At 34.2% G+C, this 26312-nt stretch overlaps 2 protein-coding genes across 5 annotated transcripts; both read left to right on the top strand.

Annotated features, from left to right (window-relative positions):
• Positions 1–897: 897 nt before the first annotated feature.
• LOC115968303 (ankyrin repeat-containing protein ITN1-like) lies at positions 898–26312 on the top strand. 4 transcript variants are annotated; one of them, XM_031087656.1, is made up of 6 exons: positions 898–1101; positions 2074–2483; positions 3012–3479; positions 3926–4081; positions 4417–4850; positions 25580–26307. In XM_031087656.1, the coding sequence occupies exons 2-6, from the start codon at positions 2084–2086 to the stop codon at positions 26204–26206; spliced, it is 2085 nt and encodes a 694-aa protein (XP_030943516.1). In that variant the 5' UTR covers positions 898–1101; positions 2074–2083; the 3' UTR covers positions 26207–26307. The 4 variants fall into 4 exon arrangements, with proteins under 4 accessions (XP_030943516.1, XP_030943519.1, XP_030943517.1 ...); XM_031087657.1 differs by lacking the exon at positions 25580–26307 and adding an exon at positions 5758–6505 and having other exon boundaries at positions 899–1101; XM_031087658.1 differs by lacking the exon at positions 898–1101 and having other exon boundaries at positions 2182–2270; positions 2346–2483; positions 25580–26312.
• On the top strand, positions 18723–25555 carry LOC115968304. The gene is made up of 5 exons (XM_031087660.1): positions 18723–18812; positions 19130–19249; positions 23352–23820; positions 24259–24414; positions 24833–25555. Exons 3-5 carry the CDS (start codon positions 23613–23615, stop codon positions 24994–24996), a joined length of 528 nt encoding a protein of 175 aa, XP_030943520.1. The 5' UTR covers positions 18723–18812; positions 19130–19249; positions 23352–23612; the 3' UTR covers positions 24997–25555.

The following is a 26312-nucleotide window of genomic DNA, read 5'->3' as shown; positions in this document are numbered from 1 at the left end:
TTCGAGACACATGCCTTTTGTTATTTTTTTTTCTTTTCTTGCCTAAAATGGGTGTTCATTAAAAACCAAGCTAGCTAAACATTGTACCTAGACTCATGTAGAATGATAAAGAAGAAAGTATGAATGAAAAAATTTTCATTGTGTATGGTTGAAGGTATTTGATGAAATGGTTCAATTGTAGTATATGACATATTTCATTATGAAACTTTAAATATTATGACAATGTCTTAGCAAAACTCAGTGGCTTATTGTTGGAAGATGATAATATTCATTATCATTCTCAGAAGTTTTTAGTGAGTGAATATTGTCATTAGCAAATAAGTACTAAGAAACTGTTATAATAAAATAGATATTCTTATGTTAAATAGCTACCCTAACATTATGTGTGACATACATTTTTTTTTTAATGTATATAGTTTCATAATTCTTCAAATAGAAATTTTATCTAAATTTTTTCAAAGGTAACACGAGCGAGGCACGTGCCACTAACTAGTAATGATTAAAGCTAGAAAAGTCAATCAATGATAAAGTTAGAAACTAGAAACCTGAAAGAAACCAAATTTGACTTATTGCACCTAAATTGTCCTATTCTCTAACTACAATAAATATGTGAGATTTATTCTATTTTAAAATCCTACTAACTCGCATTTCTTACCCACCTAATTTTTCGGCGTTATCTTGGACGTGTTATACTTACAACTTTTCACAATCATTTATGTATTTACTTTGTTTCTAAAAAAAAAATATATATGTATTTATTTTGTATATATGATTATATGTGATTACTTTACATGTCGGAAAGTTTCTCAAAAAAAAAAAAAAAATACTTTACATGTCGGAAAAAATAAAAAGTGCCTGAACACGCGCATGAGTGCGTACGCGGGTGTATATATATAGTCATCCTCAGTTGCTTTAGCTATGCAATCTACAACCACATACTTGTGTTGTGAAATTCACTTAACTTAGTACTCCGGCCAATGCATTTCGTTATCTGTTGAAGGCTTGAAGCACTTGTCAGAGCCATTAAAATCCTGCTGCTTTTGCCTGGGTGTCTAAGACACAGAAAGTAAGAGGGTCCAATTTACAACGCTTTTCTCACTGGTAAGTTGTAACTTCTTGTTAGTAATTTTTTCATAGTCATCGTGATCTAAAAGTGGAAGACTATGGTCAGCGCTTCTCTGTTTTTTGAATAACATTTTTCTTTTTCCTTTATGATTTGTTTGCAGCTATGTTTCGATTTTTCATTTTCATTTTCATTTTTTGGCTGTTTTCATTTTTCTTTAATAATTGGAAACGAAAACTTTTCTTCTATTTTCTAGTTTTGTACATTAAGCAAATAAGCTAAAAAGCTGAAAGCAAAGCAGGAGCCGATATTTGTTGTTACATGTGGCAGCACCTGTTTGTGAAGATCTATATCTAATCCCAAAAATTTGGGAGTAAAATTTTGATTATGACACAGTTTGTTCAGGCCACATATGATGCTTGCATTCTCATTCAACTAGATAGAACGAGGCTATAATGATTCTTCTGTTATTGTGTTCTTAATGTAACTAGTTTCAACCGTTCAAGTTGTGCTGCCACTTCCCTGTACTACTAGTTGAAAACTTAGAGCCAAAACCCTTTGTGAATTATGGCTTATGAAATTGGACTAAGATAAGGAACGACTTTATAAAGAAACTGGAAAACCAGAATATATTACCTCGAATTCATTAAGAGAATTTAAGCCCAAGTCCTGAGATTGTCTTATTGTAAAAAATGAGAGTTAGCTCTGAAAAGTGTTAGTTGATTGTAATGTAGCCCAAGTATAGTCACAGGTCAACGAATAATTTACTTTTTATGTAATTTTGTTCAATCAAAGATGTAGCTTAATTACCAAGATTAAGAAACGAAAGTCTTCTTTTGTGGCTATACCTTTGGACTTATTTTCTTGAGCTTGTTTACCATAATTCTGAGTCATATTAAAACAGTTAGATCCAAATCAATTGCATGCTCATATGCATATGCGTGCATACTCACACATACAGGCGCACATGTGCTTCATTTATGTCTCATATGATTTGATTTTTATGACAGTTAAACAAAGATGCCTCCTAAAAGAAGAGGGGAGACACAGGTGACTACAGAGGAGAGAGTGAATTCATCGCCTCCAACTTGTTTTCAATCTTCTTCTCCCTCGAGTTGTGAACCTGCTCTTGGACCTCAGATCAATCTAACAAGACAGAAATCATATTCCTTTGAGGGGTCAAGCTTTCATCAGCTGCAGCCTATATGTAATTCTAACTCCAGCAATCAACTCTCTGCACTGCCTTTCTCTCATAGAATAAATCTTAGCACTTCAATTCCAGGACCCAGTATTGGAGCCATGCCAATGGAAGAAGACATTTGTCTGGATGCTGCGGGATTAAGTACTCAAATACCTAGTGGATCACAAATTGAATGTGCAACACCCAATAGAGAATTGTCATATCTAATTCTTTGTGAGGGTAAGTATCGCTATTTGTGGACTAGTATTTGCAGAAAGGTCTGTACATTGTACTAGAGTAATTGCCCAAATAGTGCTTGCTAGATAGCTTTTGGGTTTTTGCCTGGTCAGAGTCCTATATTAGCCCTCAATGCTAATCAGATGCATCATTTCTCCAGCTAGGAAAAGTTGATGGAACTTGTTTGTGAAGTGTGAACACTAATTGGTATTGGATCATGTATATAGTTAAGTTATATCACTTTACATATCTATAACATATATAAGGAGTTGTGATTTGCAGAAAATAAAAGGTACCAAAAAAAAAAAAATCATTGCAAAGAGTGTGATGTGTTTTGTGGTTGGAAAATGCTGAAGCTACAAAAAAATTTACTACAATATATGTACAAATTAATGTGGCAATAGATGTGATTGATGGACTAATTAATGAATGTTTAGTTTATTTTTTGTTGATTGGTGACATCACTCTTTGTGGTTTGACAATTGGTGAACGCTATATAATTGCAAGCCTCTGATTTTTAAAACTCTGCAGGAAAAAAAAGAAATGACAACCGCGCCTTGTGTCTAGCTGCACTTAAGGGTGACTGGAAAACTGCAAAGAGCTTCATCGATAAAGATCGGAGCATGCTTTATGCTAGATTGACAAAATCATGGGACAGACTGATTCACATAGCAGTTCATTCAAAATGCATATATTTTATAAAAGAACTGGTGGAATATGGGACTGTGGAAGATCTAGCTATAGAAAATCTAAATAAAGACACAGGCCTTAGTATTGCTGCTGTGTCTGGAATGGTCGAAGTTGCAAAATTAATGATAGAAAAGAATAATAAACTAACAATGAAACGAGGTACTAGGGAATTAATACCTTTTGGCATGGCAGCTGAAGTTGGACACAAAGAAATGGCCGAATATCTCTACTCGAAAACTGAATTCGACTGTCTAGATCATTCTGAACGCATTAGGCTGTTTTTTATTACCCTTTCCAGCAATCTGTATGGTATAACTTCATTCCTTCGTGCTCCCAAATTTGTTACTTGTCAGTCTGGATATATAACTGATTACATTCTACTTTTTATCATGCTTTGTATTAGTAAATCAAAATATATATCATACATATTCCAATATTTTGTTGAACTTTTTGACTTTGTTTTATAGGTACAATCTATGTTAGAATACATTCCCTATCCCAGAGTTTCTTTCAAGGACAAATCAACTTTGTCTGCAGCAACTCATATACTAAATTTTTAATAATGATACTATGAAATTTTGATAAAATTCTTTGAATTTTTGATTAGTTCCTTGCTCTCTCTGCTTCTAATTTCATTGCATTACTTAAAAAAGTTGCATGCCCTACGCATATGTTTTTGGGCAAGCAACTTGACATAAATGTGGCACTACACTAAACGTTGCTTCTTACTACAATAAATCTCATTCCATGTATAGGTTTAGCATTGGAGATACTGACTAGATATCCAACAATGGCTTGTGAACGAGACGAGAATAATGATGGGAAAACAGCTTTGCATGTGTTGGCTCAAAAGGCTACAGACATTGCCGGCGGCAGTCTGCTAAAGATCGTGGCACGATACACCAGCTTATGTACGTTTTTCTAAACCCAGGATCCAGTTCTCACAACAGATATTTAGTGTTCAGAATGCTATATACTCTTTTAAGTTCCCAAATCAGCATAACAATTTGGGAAATTATTGTTTTACACTCACATGATATAAAAGAATGTGGACAAGGTTGAATTTAAAACATTTTTGAAAGGATTTGTAACGAAGCTTTTTTATCAGCATTTTGCACTACTCCAACATATTTTACTTTCTTTTTCAATTTAAATACTTTCATGATCTGAAGAACAACTTTGTTGCTTCCAATTTCCCATTGATAGAGGTCATTTTTTCAATTAATACTTTTAAACCTACTTCTAGACTTCAAAAACTTCTACAAGCAAGCATCAATGCCAATATTGGATCGTGATTTAATTGAAAGAATTTGGGAGCAAGTTCTACAGCGATCAGATGAGGAAATTTCGGACCTGATAAGAAGGCCTTCAGGAGTACTTTTCGACGCTGCATTGTCAGGAAATGTTGAGTTTTTAGCTTTGCTTCTTTGCAAGTATCCTGATCTTTTATGGGAAGTTAATGAAAAAGAGCAAAGTGTATTTCATGTTGCTGTTATGCATCGTCACGTTCATGTGTTTAATTTAATATATAACATAGGAGCAGCTAAGGATTACATAGTTGGAAATGTTGATGTTGACAAAAACAACATGTTGCACTTAGCTGGAATGTTGCCACTCGCGGAAAGACTTGGTGCCCCACGAGCAAACCTTCAAATGCAACGAGAGCTATTGTGGTTTAAGGTATTCCTTATCACTAGATCTTCTATTTTTTCTTGTTCTTTTTCTTTTTCAATTTACAATGGCATATAGATTTTAATTTTTGGATTTGGTAGGGTCGTATAATTTAAAATTTTTAGACTAAGTTTAAGTACACAATTTGTGTCACAATTGTTGGGAAAAAATGGCTAAGTAAAAAAATTTTGATCCAACAATATAAACCCTAAAATATTATCAATAAATAGTGTTATCCTGCTATTGGAGAGAAAGAAAGGATATAAATAATAAAGCCCAAGAGTGATGGGCACAAGTCCAAGCTCAAGTCCAACAATTAGCCCATAATTTTTAAGATATTTCTTAAGTTGTGCAATGGTTTATAAATACATAAGATGACTCATCTCTTAAGTTTGAAACTCAACACACTCTAAAATTTCTTTGACTCTAACTTTTTTGTTTAATTTTTAACTTTTATGTTCAACTTTTTAAAATACACATGAATGTGAAAGTGATTATTGACTCAATCAACCAATTCATGAAGGTTTGACGAAAGTTATAGTTGTAAAAACACTAAAATTATAAATGACATGATTATAAGTGTATTATTTAGTTTAAACAATGAAAATGAATCCACCTTATATGGAGAGGATCTAAACACCATTTCAATTCATCTTTGATATGCTATGTAATATTCATTTTCATATGTTAAAAAAATGAGTGAGACTTAGATACAGTACTTAGGTGTTATTCCTTAAGTTCTCTTTTTAAGATTCTACCATGTAGATTTTTTCTCATAAGATGGAAGTGTATTTTTAAGTAGTCACATGGTTGAATCTTAAAAAGGGGATCTAAGGAACAACATTTAAGGTAATGTATCTAAGTTTTGTCCTAAAAAAATTATCTATGTAACGTTTCAACCTGCCTTTCATTCCAGGAAGTGGAAAAGATTGTCCGACCATTTCATATGTATATGAAAAATTCTGAGGGAATGACACCCATAGAAGTATTCAATAAGGATCATAAAGAATTACTTAAAGTAGGTGAAGAAGCAATGAAGGAGACAGCCAATTCATGTATGCTTGTAGCAACTCTCATTTCTACAGTGGTCTTCGCTGCAGCTCTCACTGTTCCTGGTGCTAGCAATAAGATATTAAACACTCCTTTTTTTGGCAAAGAGGAGTGGTTTATGATTTTTATCCTTTCAAATGCAATTTCACTCTTTGCCTCTGCAGCATCAATAGTGTTGCTACTATCCATTCTCACATCAAGATATGCACAAAATGATTTTATGTATTCATTGCATGCAAGGTTGATGTTCGGGCTCACAACACTCTTCATCTCCATAACAACCATGGTAACGGCCTTTATCGCTGCCATCTTTTTGATCTTTGACTACAAGATGGAATGGGTTCCATATGTCATTGCTTCACTTGCTTGTGCTCCTGTTGTTTTATTTCTTGTGTTACATTCTAATCTTTGGGCTGATTTGATCCGCTCTTATTACTGGTCTAAGTTTTTATTCCGGCCAAGCAAGTACCGAATTTTTTAGTGAGAATTTTGAATTGTAAAAGCACTTTAGTACTGATTAGTATATTTTATGATTTCCAGTTGTACTTAAAGACCCCATTAGTTGTAACCTGTTTTGAGCAATATGCATGGACCACGTGAATTCCTTTCCTCTATCAACGTATCTCATCTGTAGTTGTTGGCCAATGTGGATACAAAGCAGGCATAACAAATAATGAACTAAAATCTAAACCTGAATTTCTAAAATTTATAATGATTGGAAATTAAAGTCTTCTAGGCTAAATAAAAATATACTTATGACATTTCAATAACTTGATATAGTCCTCAACCTTTGCAAGGCATAACTTAAAATTAATTATCTTTTGCCTTCATCAAATTTGCAAATTGCAATTACCACAAATCTATATAATCTATATTGTGGGGGGTCCAAGGACGTACCGAGAAGTCCCAGTTGAGAATAAATTCGTCCCAATTTGGGCTAAGATGGGTAAAGCAAACTCCGAAGACTACGCCTACCCGAGGAGAGCAAGAGAATCAAGACAACTAATATCCCTTAGAAACACATAGGAGAAGAAATAGTGGCAGGAGCAAGGTTGGTGGGAGGAAGTTTCCTGAAGGAGATACCTTTCACCTCTATATTGAATGCTCTGTACCAACTTTATCAGTTGCATTAACGAGAAAATGAACCCTGAATAACAATATCATAGCTAACAACTCTCTCTACCACCTCCAGAAGGATCTTGATGAGACAAGTATCCTAAGGAATCACCTAAAGCGTACAGATTGGGGACTGGGATGCTAGGGAAGGGACCATAAAAGGAAAGGAACCCCCCAGAAAAAGGGGATGAACAATTTCTAAGTAAAAAGAGACCAATGAGGAGAATTTAGGATTACCTTGTAAAGAAACAGAACTTAACTTATATACAAGAAACTGATCCTCGAACTTGCCCAAGGAGGATATTATCCTCAATTGTTGTTCCATGGGAGGATATTATACTTTGGATTCTTCGGTTTTAAACTTGGACATATCCTTGTATTGTACTTGAGTTAGTTACCCACTCTCTTAAAAATTCTATTGTTTGGGCTTGATTTGAGGGACAAGATACCATTATTCTAGGTGGATTTGGGCCTTTACTTTCTGAGTCCCTACAATTGGCACTATCTGTAGGGATCATTTGCAATCTTCTTTATCCAAGCTATGACAAAATAGAGAGGAGTTCGTTGGCTCATAGCATGAGGATCACTTTGTTAATCTGGAGCAGAGGAGAGATAGAGAGCATAATCGAACTCTAAGCGTTAGGGTGGAAACGCAACATACAGAGCATACCAGTAGGATCCAATCAAGTACTGGAAGTCATGTGTCCCATGAGCAAGAGACCCAAAATCTCAAGTTGGAGATTGATCATTTGCGCAAAAAGCTATGTCATAGGGCACATGTTAGGAGAGATCCAACACCCCCATCAAGCTTAGGATCTGATGATGAGGGAAACCGTAGCTATAGACCGAGATCAAGGACTCCCCCCAACGAATCTTTCTTTGCATGTTCATGCCTAGATATGGTGAAGAAACATAGTAGAAGGCAAGGTGAAAGCTCACCCCCTAGGAAAATGGGAAATGACACAATGAGTAAACCTCTATGTCGGATTTCTAAGTCGCCCTTCACATGAAGAATTGATAGGGCCAGAGCTTCCCCATCATTTTACTCAGCCTACATTTACTATTTATCATGGGAGGACTGGCTCTGTGGAACATGTGAGTCACTTCAACTAGAGGATGGCCATTCACTCGAGGAATAAGGCCCTTATGTGCAAGGTTTTTCCCTCCAACCTTGAGCCTATTGCCATGAGATGGTTCGACGGGTCGGAAAAGGGTTTAATAAGTTCTTATGAAGAATTGACTAATGCCTTTAGAGCAAGATTCATGACATGCAACAGGGTTCTTAGACTTTTGGACTCTTTATTATCCATGGTGATGAGGGAGGGGGAAAATCTGAAAACCTACTCTGATAGGTATTATGAAACATTTAATGAAATAGATGGGGATTTTGAAGATGTATCCCTAAGAACCTTTAAGGTTGGGCTCCCAACGAAACATGACCTGAGAAAATCTTTGACTATGAAACTTGCCTGAAATATGCATTAGCTCATGGATCGCATTGATGAGCATAAGTAGGTCGAGGAAGACCAAACTCAAGGAAAAGGAAAAACCAAAATCTTCCCCCCTGAAAAGAGAAATCCGTGACCAGAGGGGTATAATCACAGTCGACCTAGGAGAGAATTTGCTAACCAATCATCAAGGGCTAATGCACAAGTAGCTAACTTGGTGTTTAAAGAGCTTGTGTACCAGATCCTCGAGAAGATAAAGAATGAATCTTATTTCAAGTGGCCCAATAAGATAAAAGAAGACCCATCCAAACGTAATCGAAGTCTTTACTGCTAGTACCAAAGACTATAGAACCTTGCATGACCATTTAGACCAGTTAGTGAAAGTTGGGAAGCTGAAGCAGTTCATGCACCAGCCTTCAAGACAAGCAAGTCAGATCGAAGTAAGGTACCAAAGGGAAATTGCTACCCGGCCATCCTTGGGAAAAATCAATGTGATTTTTGCCACCCCTAGCCACAATGCAAGTTCATTTTTGAGTGTTATGTCCGTAGCTTTGAGACCAGAGCTTAAGGAGTGAGTTTGAGATCTAAGAGGATTAGGTCTAAAGCATTGTCGACCTTAGGCTTCTCAGAGGAGGATAAAGTTGGGACTTTCCAACCTTATGATGATGCCCTAGTAGTGGCTATTCATATTGGGGGATATAATGTAAAGAGAGTCCTGGTTGATCAAGGAAGTGGGACTGAAATTATGTACCTAGACTTATATAAGGGGTTGAATTTCAAGCTCGAGGATTTAAGCAAGTAAGACTCCCTTTTGGTCAGGTTTGATGGGAGAACCATGGTTCCCTAAGGGATGATTAGGTTACTCATGCAAGCATAGAATGAAGTGGTGGAGGTGGACTTTATTATTGTTGAAGCTTATTCCCCCTATACGACTATTTTGGTGAGGCCTTGGCTCCATGCCATGGGAGCAATGTCATCAACCATGCATATAAAAGTCAAATACTCCACCAAGGGGCAAGTGGGAGAGCTTGTTGGAAGTCAAACAATGGTCAGGCAGTGCCTAGTGGCCGCAATTGGATATCAATCGTTGGATAAGGCTTCTTCTACATTAGAAGAGGCCTCGTAGCAATTGGCTAACCTCGAGGGAAAACTCAAATTGAACTGTAGGGTTTACTTTGTGAGGAGTTAGAAAAAGTGGTTCTTGGATCAAACAAAGATAAGTATTTTCAAGTGGGGGCTTAACTATCCCTTGTTGAAAAGGAGGAACTTATAGGCTTTTTAAAGTAGAACGTGGATGTTTTTGCATGGAATGCTTATGAGGCATCGAGGATTGACCCAGACTTTATATGTCATCATCTAAATGTAAACCTTGCAGTTGTACTAAAAAGGCAAACACCTTGGTGCTTGCTCACGTGCAGGAGATTGTAGCAATATAATTCTCGGAGTACGGAGGTCGAACCACAAGGAGCGGGGTAAATTCAAAGACAATATAATTAAATAACAATTTGAGTGAAAAAGAAAAATACTTTTGCTTGGTGATTGTTAACAAGAATAATAATAAAAACTAATTTTAATTAATAATGTAAATACTAGGGCATCGGGGTGTTTCCCTATATCGATATGAAATTTTTTGTGATCTAAGAAAATATCTATTTCATAATTAATTGTTCTTATAAAATTAAAAACTTATGATTCGATTGAACTGAGACAATTCAAGAATGCATGATAACCTCAATTAATAATGCGGTTAGAAAAGTTTTCAGAAAAACCCATTCACTTTAAATCCTAATTTCTATTTGAAACTATTAGAAATTCATCTAAACAATAAGAAAAACATGATTGAACTTATTGAAAGCATGGAAGAACTAATACATCAAAAGAAATCTAATTGAACAATCAAATATGTTGTAGATAAAATCCTAGAAAGAATCACATTGAATATTCATACCGTATAGAAGAAACATAACCTCTAGCCCTAGCAAAGAGTTTAGGCCGCCATTAGAGAAAGAAAAATACAAGGTTTTCTCTCCAAAATTCGTTCTGCCCAGCCTCACTTCAAAACCCTAATGTCTAAGTGTCCAAAGAAAATAAAACATTTACTATTTTGATTTCCGTCCAGGTTTACAGTAGTAAATTGTGAGTTAATTTTGGCCATCACAAATTGAGAATTTCGGAAAACTCAAAACTGGAAAGTTGTAGATATTTAAATCACGGTTCCAACCCATCTAGTCTTGTGTCAATTGGATTTTTGAGGAGAGAGATACGTCCAAAATACTGATCAGTGCTCAAATTAGATTTTTCTTTTTCAGATTCTGTCTCTTTGATTTCTTTCCTTATTTGAAGCTTCCAATCATAGTAGATGATCCAAGCACTCCAGTTGCACCTTCTTAGACATTTAAGCATGGTCCTTTAGCTCCACTTTAATTCTAGTTTGGCCTCCATTCTCTCACAAATTCCTGTAAACTCATCTTTCTCACATGATTTCCTGAAAGTAGAAAATTACACACAATGAATAGCATCTTATTCAATAAATTATGTAAAGATAAATGATAGGGACTAATGCAAATGATGGTTTAATTATACAAATCAATCATACTAATAAGGAGATAACGCCCATATAAATATATAACAAGTATACATTTTAAGGTGTTATCACTTGGTGCTCTTCAAAGGAACATGTCGAAGCAATAAAAGAAGAGGTGAATAAGCTCAAGTGAGAAAGGGCGATTAAGGAAGCTTTTTACCCTGAATGGTTAGCTAACACTGTGGTAGTGAAGGAGAAGTCGGGAAAATGGAGGGTTTGTGTGGATTTTACTGATTTAAATAAGCTCTGCCTAAAAGATCATTTTCCCGTTCCTCAGATTGATCAGCTATTGGATGCGATGGTTGGACATCCTCGGATGAGTTTTCTAAATGCCTTCTAGGGCTATCACCAAATACCTTTGGCTCTCTTCGACCAAGAGAAGACAACTTTCTTAACCCCCATTGGGAATTACCACTATTGTGTGATGCCTTTCAGAACACCTAAATGACTTAGGAAGCGTGTTCTTGGTTCTTAAGAAGCATAAGTTGCATCTTAATGCCTCTAAATGCTCCTTTAGTGTCAATTAGGGCAAGTTTTTTGGATACATGATCACTCATCAGGGAATAGAGGTCAATTTCGATCAAATCAAGGCCATAAATGACTTGCACCCACCTTAGAACCCCAAAGAGGCACAGAAGTTGACAGGAATGATTGCCACTTTAAATATGTTCATCTCCCGATCCGCGAACTAATGTCGGTCATTCTTCCAACTCCTTTACATATGGAAAAGCTTTGAGTGGACTGAGGAATGTTTTGCTGCTTTTGAAGAGTTGAAGCAGTATTTATCATACCCTCCTGTTCTCTCCCAACCCGAGAATGAGGAGGTCTTATATACTTATATAGCGGTCACTAATCAAGTAGTAAGCCTAGTTCTAGTCAGAATAAAGGCTAGGGTACAAAGACATGTCTACTATATTAGCAAGTCTTTATAAGAAACTAATCCTCAGACTTGCCTGAGGAGGATATTATCCTCAATTGTTGTTCCAATTGCACTTACCTGCTATTTTGGATTCTTCAGTTTTAAACTTGGACATATCCTTGTATTGCACTTGAGTTAGTTACCCACTTTCTTAAAAATTCTATTGTTTGGGCTTGATTTGGAGGACAAGGTACCATTGTTCTAGGTGGGCTTAGGCCTTTACTTTTTGAGTCCCTACATATATAATGTCTAAAATTTTAAGCATAACATTTACTATTGATATGGTACTGTTTAGCTGCATCAGTATAGCATTTCAATCCATGCAATCCATTTGGTCCATTGAGTCCACTTCAGCCCCTTTCAATCCACCGGTCCACTTAAGTCCATTTAGTTAACTTCGATGATACTTTGGTAGGAGAGGTTTGTGTAGAAATAAGAGTCGCTTCATTGACAATTGTGCCACATTCTTAGCATAATGTTGATGGGTTCTTGATAAAATTACATTTTTCTTATGTTATTAAAGTCTCATTTACATTTTTTTTTTCTTAAAAAAAAAAAAATTTCAAATTTTTCGTGCATCTTGCGAGCCAGTGACTAGTTGAATCTATTACTAGAACAAAATCTAAAGGGTTTATTATATTACGTTGAATATTATTTAATTGGAGTTAAGGGATGAATTTTAATTTGGGAATCCTAGTATAAGGTTTAAGGTTATTTAACTCTTCGAATCAACTTCCTTTGGAGTTGCATGTTCAACGAAGAGGAAAAATAAAAGAAGGCGAAACAAATATAAAGAAGCGGCGCACAATGTGTGTTTATATATAAAATAAGTGGTGTTTTGGATTGGGGGGAAATTACTCGTCGAGTGAGGCTTGTGTAGAATGAATGTGATAGCAAAATGGAATGGACATATCGGCTATACAAAATGTCAATTAGTACTTTGTTGAGCCTACTTGAGCAAGCCTTGATTGAGGACATGTGAGAGTACAAAGGGGTAAGAGCAAAGCTTAGTTGGATGTCGACTTGAATTTTGTTTGATAACATCTCAGGTGAGCCCATAAGAGCTTGCTAGAGCAATGTCTATCTCCCTTGAGAGAGTTATAAAAACTGTAGATTCTACAGAATTTTGCAAAAATGTGAGGGAATGAAACTTTTTTTTGTCTCCAACTAGTACAAATTTTAGGCCTTGTACAAACTAGACTAACTTTTCAAAAGAGCCTTTTCAACAGTCATTATTTATTGTCTATATATATATATATATATATATATAGCCTCCATATTAAGTTTATTTAAGACCGTAAAATTTCATGTAATTTGCTTGGGCAAAGAATAGGTATAAATCAAATGAGATATCACAAATTTAATGAAATTACCCATTTTTCATTTTAATCATGGAAAAAGTACATAATTTTCGGTTGAATGCATGCTAAATTTTTTTGTTATTTTCCATAAAAATTGGCACTAAGTATACTATTTGAAACCTTATAATTAAGCATGCAATTAAAATTCACAAGTCAAAAATGATTAAGGAATTTAATTAGTTTTCATAAATTACTAGTACGATTTTTATTCAAGTCTATTTCTTCATTATACTTGGTCCTTTTATTCTTATCAAGTCGTACATGTGATTTATTTGGAGATCAAGCTAAGCTCTTTTAATTGATCGGTATGTCAAATTTTATTTGTGAATTTTTAACTGTTGATTGAAAGTTTCACACAATTCTTTTAAGTGTCTTCAAGTTTCAACTTTTAATCCATTGCACAAGTTTAGACTGAATGACATGAGTCACAATTGCTAAAACATTCTAAACATCACTCATGTGAGTTATGATGGGTTTGGGAGTGTTTGGTATATGTACTTAAAAATATGTGTTTTGTTGTTTGACTACTGGACCCATTAGGATATGGACACGTGTCCAGTCTTGGACGTGTCTGCATCGCAACGTGTCCAATGGCACTGGCCATTGGGCACAAGCTGCATCCATTTGAAAAAATGTGTGAAAACATGTGTGGATAAAAAAAGTGTGTGAAAATACGTGTATTGTTGTTTAAAAACTAAAAACATGCGTTTGAATTGCCATAACAAATGGAGCTTTACATGGGAATGCCCCATAACCTCTACCCAAAAATCCCAACAGCCAACATCCCAAAAATACCCATAAAAGTCTCTCCTTTTCTCCTCTACGGCTCTACTCCTCTACCTGAAAATCCCAGCCCTTTGTAGCCACTACCCTTGAACAACAACCTCACTGCAAACTCCCAAAACAAAACCAAAAATCCCAAGCAAGAAAACCAAAACCCCTAAAGCAAATCTAGAAAACACAGGAAAATTCCATCCTTTTTCCATCAATTTGAAACTACAAACATAGCCAACTCCCAACACCATCTCCCCAACCTCCAAAACCCCAAAAACATAACCAAAACATAGAAAGCTCTCTCCTTTCTACCATCAAGCCAAAAAACATAGCAAAGATCCCTCCTTTTTGCCATTTAACAGCAAACAATAAACAACAACAACCCATAACCACAACAAACAACAGTAGTAGCTAATGAGAAGCAAGAAAGGCAGAGAAGAAAAGAAAGTAGAGTATCAAGCATAAACGAAGAAGCAACACTGAGCAGAGACGACCCAATAATTTTTTCTCGCTCTTTCTTGTTTCTTTTCTATTTGTTGCTTGAAATCTAAGTTTGTTCTTTTTTTCTTTTTCGGCCATAAACAATGCAGAACAAGAGAAGCAAGGAAAAAGCAAGCAGCGGAAAGGGAAGCAATAGCAAATGGCAAACCAAAATGGGTAGCACCTACTTCCTATTTCATTTTTTCATTCTATGCTATTATTTTTGGAATTCATGCTCACACGTTTATAGTAACTCAAGTGTACACATGAACACAAGACACACACACGACTACACCTATTCCTGTTCTCATGTACAGTGAACACAGATTCCATACAAACAGAGCATGCTTACACAAACGTACATTAATACACACAACAACAGTAAAACCGAAGCCCCTCAAAACCCCATATTAAACCCCAAATCAAAAACTCACAGCAACAACCATTCGGAACCCCAAACCCAAATCAAATTTCCAATCAGACCCAAAACCTCAAACCAAATCAAGAAACCCAAAATAGTCACACCCATGACCTGAGAAGAAGAAAAGGGTTAGGTTTTGGTCATGGGTTCAATTAGGAGAGAGAAGATCACCAATAAAGGTAGTGGCATTTGGGGTTAGAATGGATGGTTCTAATCTGAACACGAGATTTCAGTTTATATGAGAACAAGCCCAGCTCTAATGGATGGTTCTAATGGAAAAGGTGGGGTTAGTCCAATCTATTTGGGTACAAGCCCAGCTCTATGCATAGACCAACCCACTTTAAAAGTCTTAGGCCCAAAGGCCCCAAACCAATAACTTTAATCAAGAAAACTCCCAACCTGTGGGTCCACAAGCCACAAATACCTTTCCCAAAATTGCTTTTTGACCCCCACAACTTTCCAATAGTATTATTTGTAACCCCAAGGTTTCCAAAATTACCAAAATGACCTATAAAAATTGCACAAAGACTCTATAGGCTGCAAAAATGCTTTTTCAATCCCATGTTTTACTAAAATAAATTTTTTTCCTTTAAAATAAAATGCCTTTACAATGACACCTTTCTCACATTTTATAAGAATTTAATAAAATTGCAATTGATATGTGATGCTATGCTATGGAGTGAAGTTTTACTTAATTACCTATACAGTTTATCTTCCTAGTAAATTCATACGATCACATGTGTAGCCATGCACTTTTTATCTTGCTTTGTAGAATAAAATTTTCACATGTCTATACATTTTGTACGTGTCTTCATGCTCACACATGCCACCCTAGGGTAAATTATACATTTCATACATCCACATGTCATCCTAGGATAGGTTTTATCTTTTTTCATTTCACATGCACATGCATATCATTCTTTTTTCAAAACCCAAATGCCAAAATTTTAGTTGTTCTTTAAATGGTCATATTTAACATTAAATTCAAAATAACATTGCAAGGTGCTTAACACCTTTCCTACCAGTGATGGATTTACTTATATATGTTTCATTTTTAAGTCAATCAAGACATATAAAAGATGAACCGTTTGTAAGGAATACTAGAAACAATTTCTAACACACATTACATTATTTATAAAATATCTTGCCTTATATAATAATTGAATGTAAAATGCATTATATTTCCTTGAAAAATTATTTCTAAATTTTAAATTTTAAAACACTTTCAAATAACAAATATAAATAGCATAATTTAGAAAATCTAATATATTGTATCAACTATAATTTATTAGAAAATAATCACATTATTTTAAGAAGAGTTTGAGACTAATACTTATAAGTTTTATCAAATATTTTCATTTTTCACTTAACAAAAAAACAAATCATCAAATTTTCCGCACATTGCGTGGGTTTGCAACAACTTAAGTTTAATACTGGAAAAAAACTAGAGGGTTTATTATATTAGGTTAAATAGTGACTTAATTGGGGTTAAGGAATGAATTTTAAAATCTTTTGGGAATCCCGTATAAGGTTATTTAACTCTTCAGATTAACTTCCTTTGGACGTTGCATGTTCAACCAAAAGGAAAAAGAAAAAGAGGGGAACACAAATATAAATAATAAACTAATCCTTCAACACAATGGCAGAGCTAGAATTTAACTTCAGGAGGAGGGAAAATTTTATATCTAATATATATATATATATATATATATATATATATATATAAACAAAATATATGAAATAAGTGGTGTTTTGGGTTGGGGGGAAATTGTCCCCTTCGAGCGAGGCTTGTGTAGAATGAATGTAATAGCAAAATTGAATGGACATATCAGCTATACAAAATGTCAATTAGTACTTGGTTGAGCCTACTCGAGCAAGGCTTGAATGAGGACATGTGAGAGTACGCGGGGGTAAGAGAGAGCTTGGTTGGATGCTTACTTGATATTCGTTTGATAGGCTCTCAAGTGAGCCCATAAAGCTTGCTGGAGTGAGGTTTGTCTCACTTTCAGCTAGAGAGTTATAAAAACTGTATAGATTCTACAAAATTTTCAAAAATGTGAGGGAATGAGACTTCTTTTTCTTTTTCTTTTTTCTTTTCTCTCTCTCTCTCTCTCTCTCTCTCTTTCTCTCTCACGACAAGTACAAATTTTATGGCTTGTAACAACATGAGTAACTTTTCAAAATAGCCTTTTCAAGTCATTCTTTATTGTCTCTGTATATATATAGCTTACATTTTAACAGAGCTTTTCATTATGGAATTCAGTAAGCCACTTTAAGGATTAAAAGTTCATTCTTAAATAGACATGTTCTATCTAGAGATTTAAAATTTAGTGGCATTAACCAAATTTCCTTATAAAGAGAATCAATGTTTAAAACATGTTTTATTTCCTATGACTATCCTACTCTGTGACTACGTGTCTAAGTCTAAAATCATTCTAAAGATAAAAACTACCAAGTGCTGTTGTGAAGTGTTCAAGACCCTTTCCATCTGTCTTTCTACGCTCTTATTTGATTCAAACACTCGCAATTATTTGAATTATTGCAAAGATTCATCCATTTGCTCTATCTACAATGGTTGTAATACTTTTCGTCCTCAACAAATCATAAACCCGTGTATTTTATAATTCTTTGGTCAAATGAAAAGTGCTCTACACGTTATGCACATAAACATGTTGACATCACTTTTATTTTTTAAGTATAAACCTCCAATAATGCTACCGACACAGTTTTTTTCATAATAAATTTCACAGTTGCTGAATTGGTCGATTATGAGTGGTAGAGGAAAAGAAGTGTGTCAATAAGTATAAGTTGTGTCCATTAGTTTCTTCATACTTCTTTCCAAAGTCTTTCATTGTCTCCATTAAGGTCTCAACTATTTCATCATGGGATCTTGACTTCTTTCTCATTTAACTTCTTTGTGCTAACACTTCTAATAGGTATATGTGTTTGGGAACTAGAACCATTTCCATTGGTCTCTTCTATACCATCTTCTTCTCAACTTCATCTATAGCCTATAGGATTTTGGCTTTTTGTCTACCATCTATCTCCTCAGTAGCATCCATAGCATTGCTCTTTTTCCATTAGCCCAATCTTTACCAAACACAATTGCTACGTCACCATAATAAGGGAAGGGCTTGTTCTGTAATCCTTTAGCATCTAGATATGATCATGATACAAAAATAATATATATATATATATATATATATACACACACTAAAAAACAAAATATATCAATTAAATAATAATATAAAAATTGATAGTTAAAAAATAAATGACAAAAAATTATATAGGTTACCTTGACCCAATCTTCAAAAACTTGTTTCTCAACCGCCATCATTTGCCCTTTATCATTCCAACGAAAACAAAAGCATTTGGAAGTTTTGAGCCACGCATATCAGTTATTGCCCAATATTGCCTTTTTAAAGTTTCAAATTTAATTTCTATACGTTGATTTGCCTTTTGTCGTTAAGCATATTCTTAAACTGGCTTGAAGATTAAAATTGGCATAAAGAGTGGAATTTGATTTTTATCTAGGGAATGGGATTCTAAAAATTGCAGAATTTTACGCTGGAACAAGTTGTGTCGAGGGTTCTAAAAATTGCGGAATTTGATGCTCGACCAAATGGTGTACTTATTAGAATTCTTTCTGTTGTTGGAATTGTTTAGTAGAAATTCCTTTCCTTTTCCGATAATATAAAACATAAACAGTTACACTATTCCATACCAACCATTTCTCTTGTTTCCTAGCTTCCTCATACACTTACCAGTTACCACTCTTTTTCGTATTATAAGCTCAAATAAATTTTGGAAAATTTCAGGTGAGTCCACAATTTGACCTCACAAACTAGAGAGACAATATATATATATATATATATATATATATATATATATATATATATATCGTGCTAATATCTCAAGATAATTATTGTGAGGAATTTCATAGGGGTGACTCCAAAATAGACTAAAATTTTTGACCTTTGAATCCAAAATTTCAGAGATTTTATAAGGTTTTAGGAACTATTAAACTAACTATTTAGAATTTCAGACAAGTGTGACGTTTTTTATTTATTTTCTTTATTTTTATTTTTACTAAAAGGTGTTCATTAACTTATGTAAATTTCCTTCTTAAATGCAGCAATGTCAACGGAGCAACCGGCACAATTATTTGAAATTTTTATGGACCCATGTTTGCAAAAACCAGATCATTTTCCTCAAGTTGAATTTCTTACTTCCAAGACAGATTTTGCACCTGACAGTAAATTTTTTTTCCCCTTGTTCTCTACATAAGTTTCAGATTTATTACAAAATGCGGCTTTCATTTTGTTTTATTTTATTTTTTCCAAATTCTAAAACAAATTTTTCCACTTTCTCAAAAAAAAAAAAAAAAAAAAACCACGTATGTTGGACAATTATAAATGTTGGTTCCCGCAAGGATGGAGATTTCATGTAGGACTATAGGAAACAATTGCAAACTAACACCAATCCCCAAATAATTTCGTTAGTTAGCAACGTTTACAAACTATTTAGGAAACTAATATCTCAAGTCTAAGAAACTCAATTTTGCTCTTAGAATTCAATTATGATAGAGTCGATTTCCACAACAAAAGTGCAACAACCCAACAACTCCTAGCAACAAAAATGCAATTCCAACAACTCCAAGCAACCCAGCAATTCCGAGCACTAGGTTTGATGATCTTGGCACCGGAGTGGCTTGGTTTTGACAATTTCAACATTGGAGCTGCTTGGGTTCATTGATCTCGGCACCAAAGGTTTTTTTTTTTTTTTCCCCAATTTGGTTTGTCTCTGGATTCATTTTCAATGTTCTCTAGGTTGGTTTGTCTGTGGTACCAAAGGGACACTTGGTTTGATTCAACAATACCAGAGAGACACTAGTGCCAAGATCAACAAACCGTTGGTGCCGAGATCAAAACTACCGTGGGTCTTCGTCAGGTTTGGTCAGATTCTTTTTCTTCTTTAGGAAACAACCTCCTTCGTGGATTTAGGTCTTCATGGGGTTGTGTTTTGGTTTGGTTTTTGATGAACTGCAAAAATTGGAACTCGTGGATTTGATTTGGGTCTTGGTGGTCTAGAAGTTGAGTTTTAGAAACTCGAGTTCCACGTTGATTTTTCATGGAACTCGAGTCTCAGAAACTTGAGTTACAACAGTGAAATCGAGTTTGTGAGTCTTGAGATGCTAGTTTCCTAAATAATTTGAAAATGTGGCTAACTAACAAAATAGTTTGAAAATAGGTGTTATTTTGGGGAAAAAAAATCCCTCTTATCTAAAGGGCAGAGAGAATTCTTAAGTACTTCACAAAGGAACCCAAGGCATTTTTCTTTTTTGCTGAATGATCCCTAGGCATCTAATTATAGATGCTTGGTGCCCTTTGATGAGATTCACTATTTGTTATTATTATTGTCTTAATTGTGGGGCTTATATAATGATTTTTAGCTTCGCGTACTGTATACTTTGTCGCCTTTTACCTTTTACAGGAGAAAGCTAAAAATATGAGGCTGGCAAAAAATAATAAGAAACAAAACATGTTTACCTTAAGAATAATTTTTACAATCTCTCTCTCTCTCTCTCTCTCTCTCTCTCTCTCTCTCTCTCTCTCTCTCTCTCTCTCTCTCTCTCTCTCTCTATATATATATATATATAATAATGCATTATACCAGAATTTGGTTTTTCAAAATAACACCAATTTTCAAACAATTTCATTAGTTAGAATGTTTTAAAAATTATTTAGAAAACTAACATCTCGAGTGCAATAGACTCGATTTTGGTATGCTAAATCGAGTATAATGAACTTGATTTCAGCATCGTGGCACCAGATGATGTAGAAATTTCGTCCACATTGGCATAAAACTCAAGTCCATTAGACTTAAGTTCTATCATATAGAACTTGAGTCCATAGGACTTGATTTCCTTTATAATTTACCAATCATGATAGGACCATCATTTTTTTACTACCACAACTTTACGCAATTTTAAACCTAAATGTAACTTATAATAGAAAATCCATGTAATACAAATTGCTTGAGAGGACACCATATATTTATTTTTAGTATATACTCACTTAAAAAAAAAATAAAATAAAAAAATCCTATACAACCATTGTATTCATATATGTATATGATAATGTAATATTCAAGGGTAGGTTGAAGGGTTCAGTTCAGCTTCTACTTAGAGAACCATATGTCGTTTTCTTCTACAACTTCAAGAGATAGAGTTAATAAACACCTACTTCGGTCTAATTTAGTCCATTTCGGTCCCCCATGGCTTATTTGGGTCTAATTCAGGTCCAATTAAGTCTACTTCAATCCAATTCGGACTACTTTAGTCCATTTCAATCCAAATCAACCCACTTCAGTCCATTTTGAGTGAGTATAAACTAAAAATAAATAGAGTTGCTATCTTTATTATATCTATCTCTTAAAGTTGATGAAAAATACATATTATTCTTTAAGCCAGAGTGGAACTAGACCCTTCTACTTAACCTTAAATACCGTATTAGCATACGGATATAAATACAATTGTGAAATGCATTTTTTCTTTCTTTCTAGTGAGTATAAACTAAATATAAATAAAGCTTTTATTTTTTATTTTTTTTTATTTTTTTAGATGTGATCTTATTTTATTAAAAATATAGTATATAATGATATATTGTTATACAACTATACCTTTAATTTTTAATATTCTTCTCATTATATTTTATTCTATAAATTTGTTATTCTCTCTCAAAAAATGTGATTATGCTCTCTCTCTCTCTCTCTCTCTCTCTCTCTCTATATATATATATATATATTTTTTTTTTTTTTTCTTGCAACTAACTTTAGGTTCATGAATTTTTATGTCCTTTTTCTTTTTCTTTTTATTTTTTTTATTTTTTTAATTTTTAAATATCTCTACTTTTGGTTGATATGTTTTGGTGTTGTATTTTATTAGTTCCCCATCATAGGTGTTCTATCTCCATTTTATAATTTGGTTTGATTTTTTTTTTTTAGTTAATCCTTTATTAGTTTGGAAGTGAGAATTTGAGTTTATATCAAAACACAATCTACTTAACTATATGTATTTAAATGTGCCTATCTATTATTTGAGTAATATCAATGATAATTACGTGATAAGTTTTGACCATCTTGATAATCTCCTTAAGTGTTTGAAACCCTAAATTGAAATTCTAACTCCACCACTAGTCTGACTTACCTAAGGGACTACAACAACTAATATATAGTAAAGAAATCCTAGGCAATTAGAAGACTCTAGAAAAGCCTAATTAATGTTGGGAATGAAATTAAGTTAGAACATTAAAAAAAATTATCAAAAGGGACAAATTTCTAATATATATATATATATATATTGAGAATCAAATTTCTAAAAATACATAATTAAATACTATGGATTAAAGGAATTATTACATAAATGATGAGATCTTATTATGACTTATAATTTGCAATTATGAAAAAAAAAATAGTAAATTTGATAAATTGAAGGTATAAAATAAGGGAATTTAAAATTTAAAAAAAAAAAAAAAAAAAAAAAAAAAAAAAAAAAAACTACCGTTGATATATACATGTTGTGAGTTTTGATCCTCATAATGCACCCTTTAGAAAACTAAATTTCACTACGTGATTCTATTACCGGCCTCCATGATTTATACCATTACTTTTCTACTTCCTAAACTTATTGTGACTAAATGTGTGATGATATCTTTGTTCAAGGAAAGCCTGTACCATTCATTCAATATCAGCACCCCAACTTGGAAGAACTCTGTCTCGTGTTCTCATTGTTCTACTCATCTAGTGGAGATTATTCAAATAGCTAGACAACATTGAAAGTAGAGGAAATACACATTTCTGGCTAGAGTCCGACAACGTAAGCATTGTTGTTAATATGCTTCATGATCTGGAATGGCCTATACTTCTTGTCTTTCAGCTTGTTATAGGTGCCAGCAGGAAAGTGATCCTTCCATATATAGACCATCACCTAGTCCCCTTGTTGAAGATCTTCTTCCGAAGTGAGCCAGTGGCTTGTAATCAGCCATCTTCTACTTACCATTGGATGCCTCGAGTCATTTTCAGACCTTTTCTTGTATTTCCTAGATGAGATCTTCAATATTCTTTAACATGATTTTGATTTAAAGAAATTCAGGTAGTCATTGTCAGACCTCTTCTTGTATTGCCTAGATGCAATATGCCATAATTTTCTGTTGCGATGCTCGTTTCAAGAAGCTTAGATAATGGCACCAAGTTTAATGTATGCTTTGGGGTTACACAAGAGACTTTTATATTCTTATATTATAATACTCTAAGACTTTTATATATATTGCAAGTCTCTGATTTTTAAAACTTTACAGGGAAAAAAAGAGATCACTCCCGTGCCTTGTGTTTAGCTGCACTTAACGGTGACTGGAAAACTGCTAAGCAGTTCATCGATAAAGATCGTGGCATGCTTTATGCTAGATTGACAAAAGCATGGGATACGGTGATTCACATAGCGGTTCATTTCAAAATGCATATCTTTTGTAAAAGAACTGGTGGAATATGGGACTGGGGAAGATCTAGCTATAGAAAACATAAATAAAGACACAGGCCTTAGTATTGCTGCTGTATCTGGAATGGTCGAACTTGCAAAGTTGATGATAGAAAAGAATAATAAACTGACAATGAAACGTGGTACTAGGCATTTGATACACTTTGGCGTGGCAGCTGAAGTTGGACATAAGGAAATGGCAGAATATCTCTACTCGAAGACTGAATTTGACAGTCTAGATCATTGTGAACGAATTAGGCTGTTTTTTCTTACCCTTTCCAGCAATTTGTATGGTAAGATTACATTACTTCGTGCTCCAAAATTTGTCACTTTTCAGTATGGCTATATAACTAATAACATGCTACCTTCAATCTTGCTTCTGCTTTAGTAATTCATTATGTATCATATCCCACTATTTTCTGGAACTTTCAGAATTTGATAGGATATAATCTATGTAGAGTACACTCCCAATCCCAGAGTTTCTTTCAAGGACAAATTAACACTCTGCGGTGACTCACATACTGAATTTCTAATAATGATACTAAGAACTTTTGTTGGAAGTCAAATTTTGGATATTCCTTGCTCTCTCTCTTTCTCTCTGCTTCCAATTTCATAGCATTACTGCTTAAAAAAGATGCACCTCACTTGATATAATTGTGGCTCCACAACAAAATCTGTTCGTCTAAAATGAACCTAGTTTCTAACTACAATAAAACTCTTTTCTTGTATAGTTTTAGCATTGGATATGCTGCGTAAATATCCTACAATGGCTTGTGAACGAGATGATGATAATAATGGGAAAACAGCTTTGCATGTGTTGGCTCAAAAGGCTACACACATTGACAACGGCAGTCCCCTAAAGATCGTGGCAAGATACACCAGCTTGTGTACGCTTTTCTAAACCTGGTCCAATTCTCACAATAGATATTTAGTGTTTAGCATTATGCATACTCTTAAGTTCCCAACTCAGAGTAAACATTTCTACCCCATTATAATTAATTAGGGAAATTATTGTTTCTTAACTTCACTATATTCACACTTTTCACACTAGGTGTCCACAATTTCCAAGCAATATTTACATTCTACTCATGATGTAAAACAGTGTGGACACTGTTGGATGTAAAATATTTTAGATAGGATCTATAACGCAACTTTTTGTCAACATTTTGCATCACTCAAACATATTTTACATTCTTTTTTTGATTTACATACTTTCACTATCGTTCCAAAGAACAACTTTGTTGCTTCCCATTTCTCTTTAATAAAGGTAACTTTTTTCAATTGATACTTTTACCCTTCTTCTAGACTTCAAAGGTTTCTATAAGCAAACATCAACGCCAATATTGGCTCGGGATTTACTTGAAAGAATTTGGGAGCAAGTTCTGCAGCAATCAGATGAGGAAATTTCAGACCTAATCAGCAGGCCTTCAGGAGTACTTTTTGATGCTGCAATGTCTGGAAATGTTTAGTTTTTAGCTTTGCTTCTTTGCGAGTATCCTGTTCTTTTATGGGAAGTTAATGAAAAAGGGCAAAGTGTATTTCATGTTGCTGTTTTGCATCGTCACGTACATGTGTTTAATTTAATATATAACATAGGAGCAATTAAGGATTACATAGTAGGAAATATTGATGTTGACAAAAACAACATGCTGCAGTTTGCTGCAATGTTGCCACATGTTGAAAGACTTGGCGCCCCACGAGCAAACCTTCAAATGCAACAAGAGCTATTGTGGTTTAAGGTATTCCTTACCACTAGATCTATTTCAATACTTTCTGGATATATCATTTCGAATTTAAAATGTCAGCCTGTCAGGTGGAAGTTTAATATTTTATTTTCTGAATTTGAGCACAGAAAATGTCAGGTTATTTAAAATTTTAATGACAAGACATTGGATGCATTCGTAATATTTAATATGAACAATGTAATGGGTTCATTTCAAATAAAGAGGATCTTAATACCATTTAAATCCATCTTTGATATGTTATGTAATATTCATTTTCTTGTGTTAATAAAATTGCCTATTTAACTTTTCACCCTGCTTATGATTCTAGGAAGTGGAAGAGATTGTCCGACCATTTCATATGTATATGAAAAATTCAGAGGAAATGACACCCATAGATGTTTTCAATAAGGATCATAAAGATTTACTTAAATTAGGTGAAGAAGCAATGAAGGAGACAGCCAATTCATGTATGCTTGTAGCAACTCTCATTTCTACTGTGGTCTTCGCAGCAGCTCTCACACTTCCTGGTGCCAGTAACAAGATATCAAATACTCCTTTTTTCCACAAAGAGCAGTGGTTTATGATTTTTATTCTTTCAAATGCAGTAGCACTCTTTACCTCGGCAGCATCAATTGTGTTGTTACTGTCCATTCTTACTTCAAGCTATGCACAAAGTGAGTTTGTGTATTCATTGCACGCAAGGTTGATGTTTGGGCTCACAACACTCTTCATCTCCATAACAACCATGGTCTCAGCCTTTATTGCTGCCATCTTTTTGATATTTGACTACAAGTTAGAATGGGTTCCTTATGTCATTGCTTCACTTGCCCGTGCTCCAGTGATTTTGTTTCTTGTGTTACATTCGAACCTTTGGGCTGATTTAATCCGCTCATATTACTGGTCTAAGTTTTTATTCCGGCCAAGCAAGCAACGAATTTTTGAGTTAGAATTTTGAATTGTATGAGCCTGTTTAATACTATCAGTATATTTTAGACTCCCAAATGTATGATGCTATTAGTCGTATGGTTGTATTGAGCTTCATCCATGGTCCACATGAGTAC

Source organism: Quercus lobata, chromosome 11 (assembly GCF_001633185.2).
Source record: "Quercus lobata isolate SW786 chromosome 11, ValleyOak3.0 Primary Assembly, whole genome shotgun sequence".
NCBI classification, from domain to species: domain Eukaryota; kingdom Viridiplantae; phylum Streptophyta; class Magnoliopsida; order Fagales; family Fagaceae; genus Quercus; species Quercus lobata.
This window is presented reverse-complemented; position numbering and strand designations above follow the sequence as displayed.

Bases quoted from the DNA above. Each gene is read 5' to 3' on its own strand.
- LOC115968304 (XM_031087660.1), top strand. From the start codon at position 23,613: ATGGTCGAACTTGCAAAGTTGATGATAGAAAAGAATAATAAACTGACA. The intron at 23,821-24,258 runs GTAAGATTACAT...TTTCTTGTATAG, and splicing joins CCTTTCCAGCAATTTGTATG to TTTTAGCATTGGATATGCTG. The intron at 24,415-24,832 runs GTACGCTTTTCT...CCCTTCTTCTAG, and splicing joins GGCAAGATACACCAGCTTGT to ACTTCAAAGGTTTCTATAAG.
- LOC115968303 (XM_031087656.1), top strand. From the start codon at position 2,084: ATGCCTCCTAAAAGAAGAGGGGAGACACAGGTGACTACAGAGGAGAGA. The intron at 3,480-3,925 runs GTATAACTTCAT...TTCCATGTATAG, and splicing joins CCTTTCCAGCAATCTGTATG to GTTTAGCATTGGAGATACTG. The intron at 4,851-25,579 runs GTATTCCTTATC...TTATGATTCTAG, and splicing joins GAGAGCTATTGTGGTTTAAG to GAAGTGGAAGAGATTGTCCG.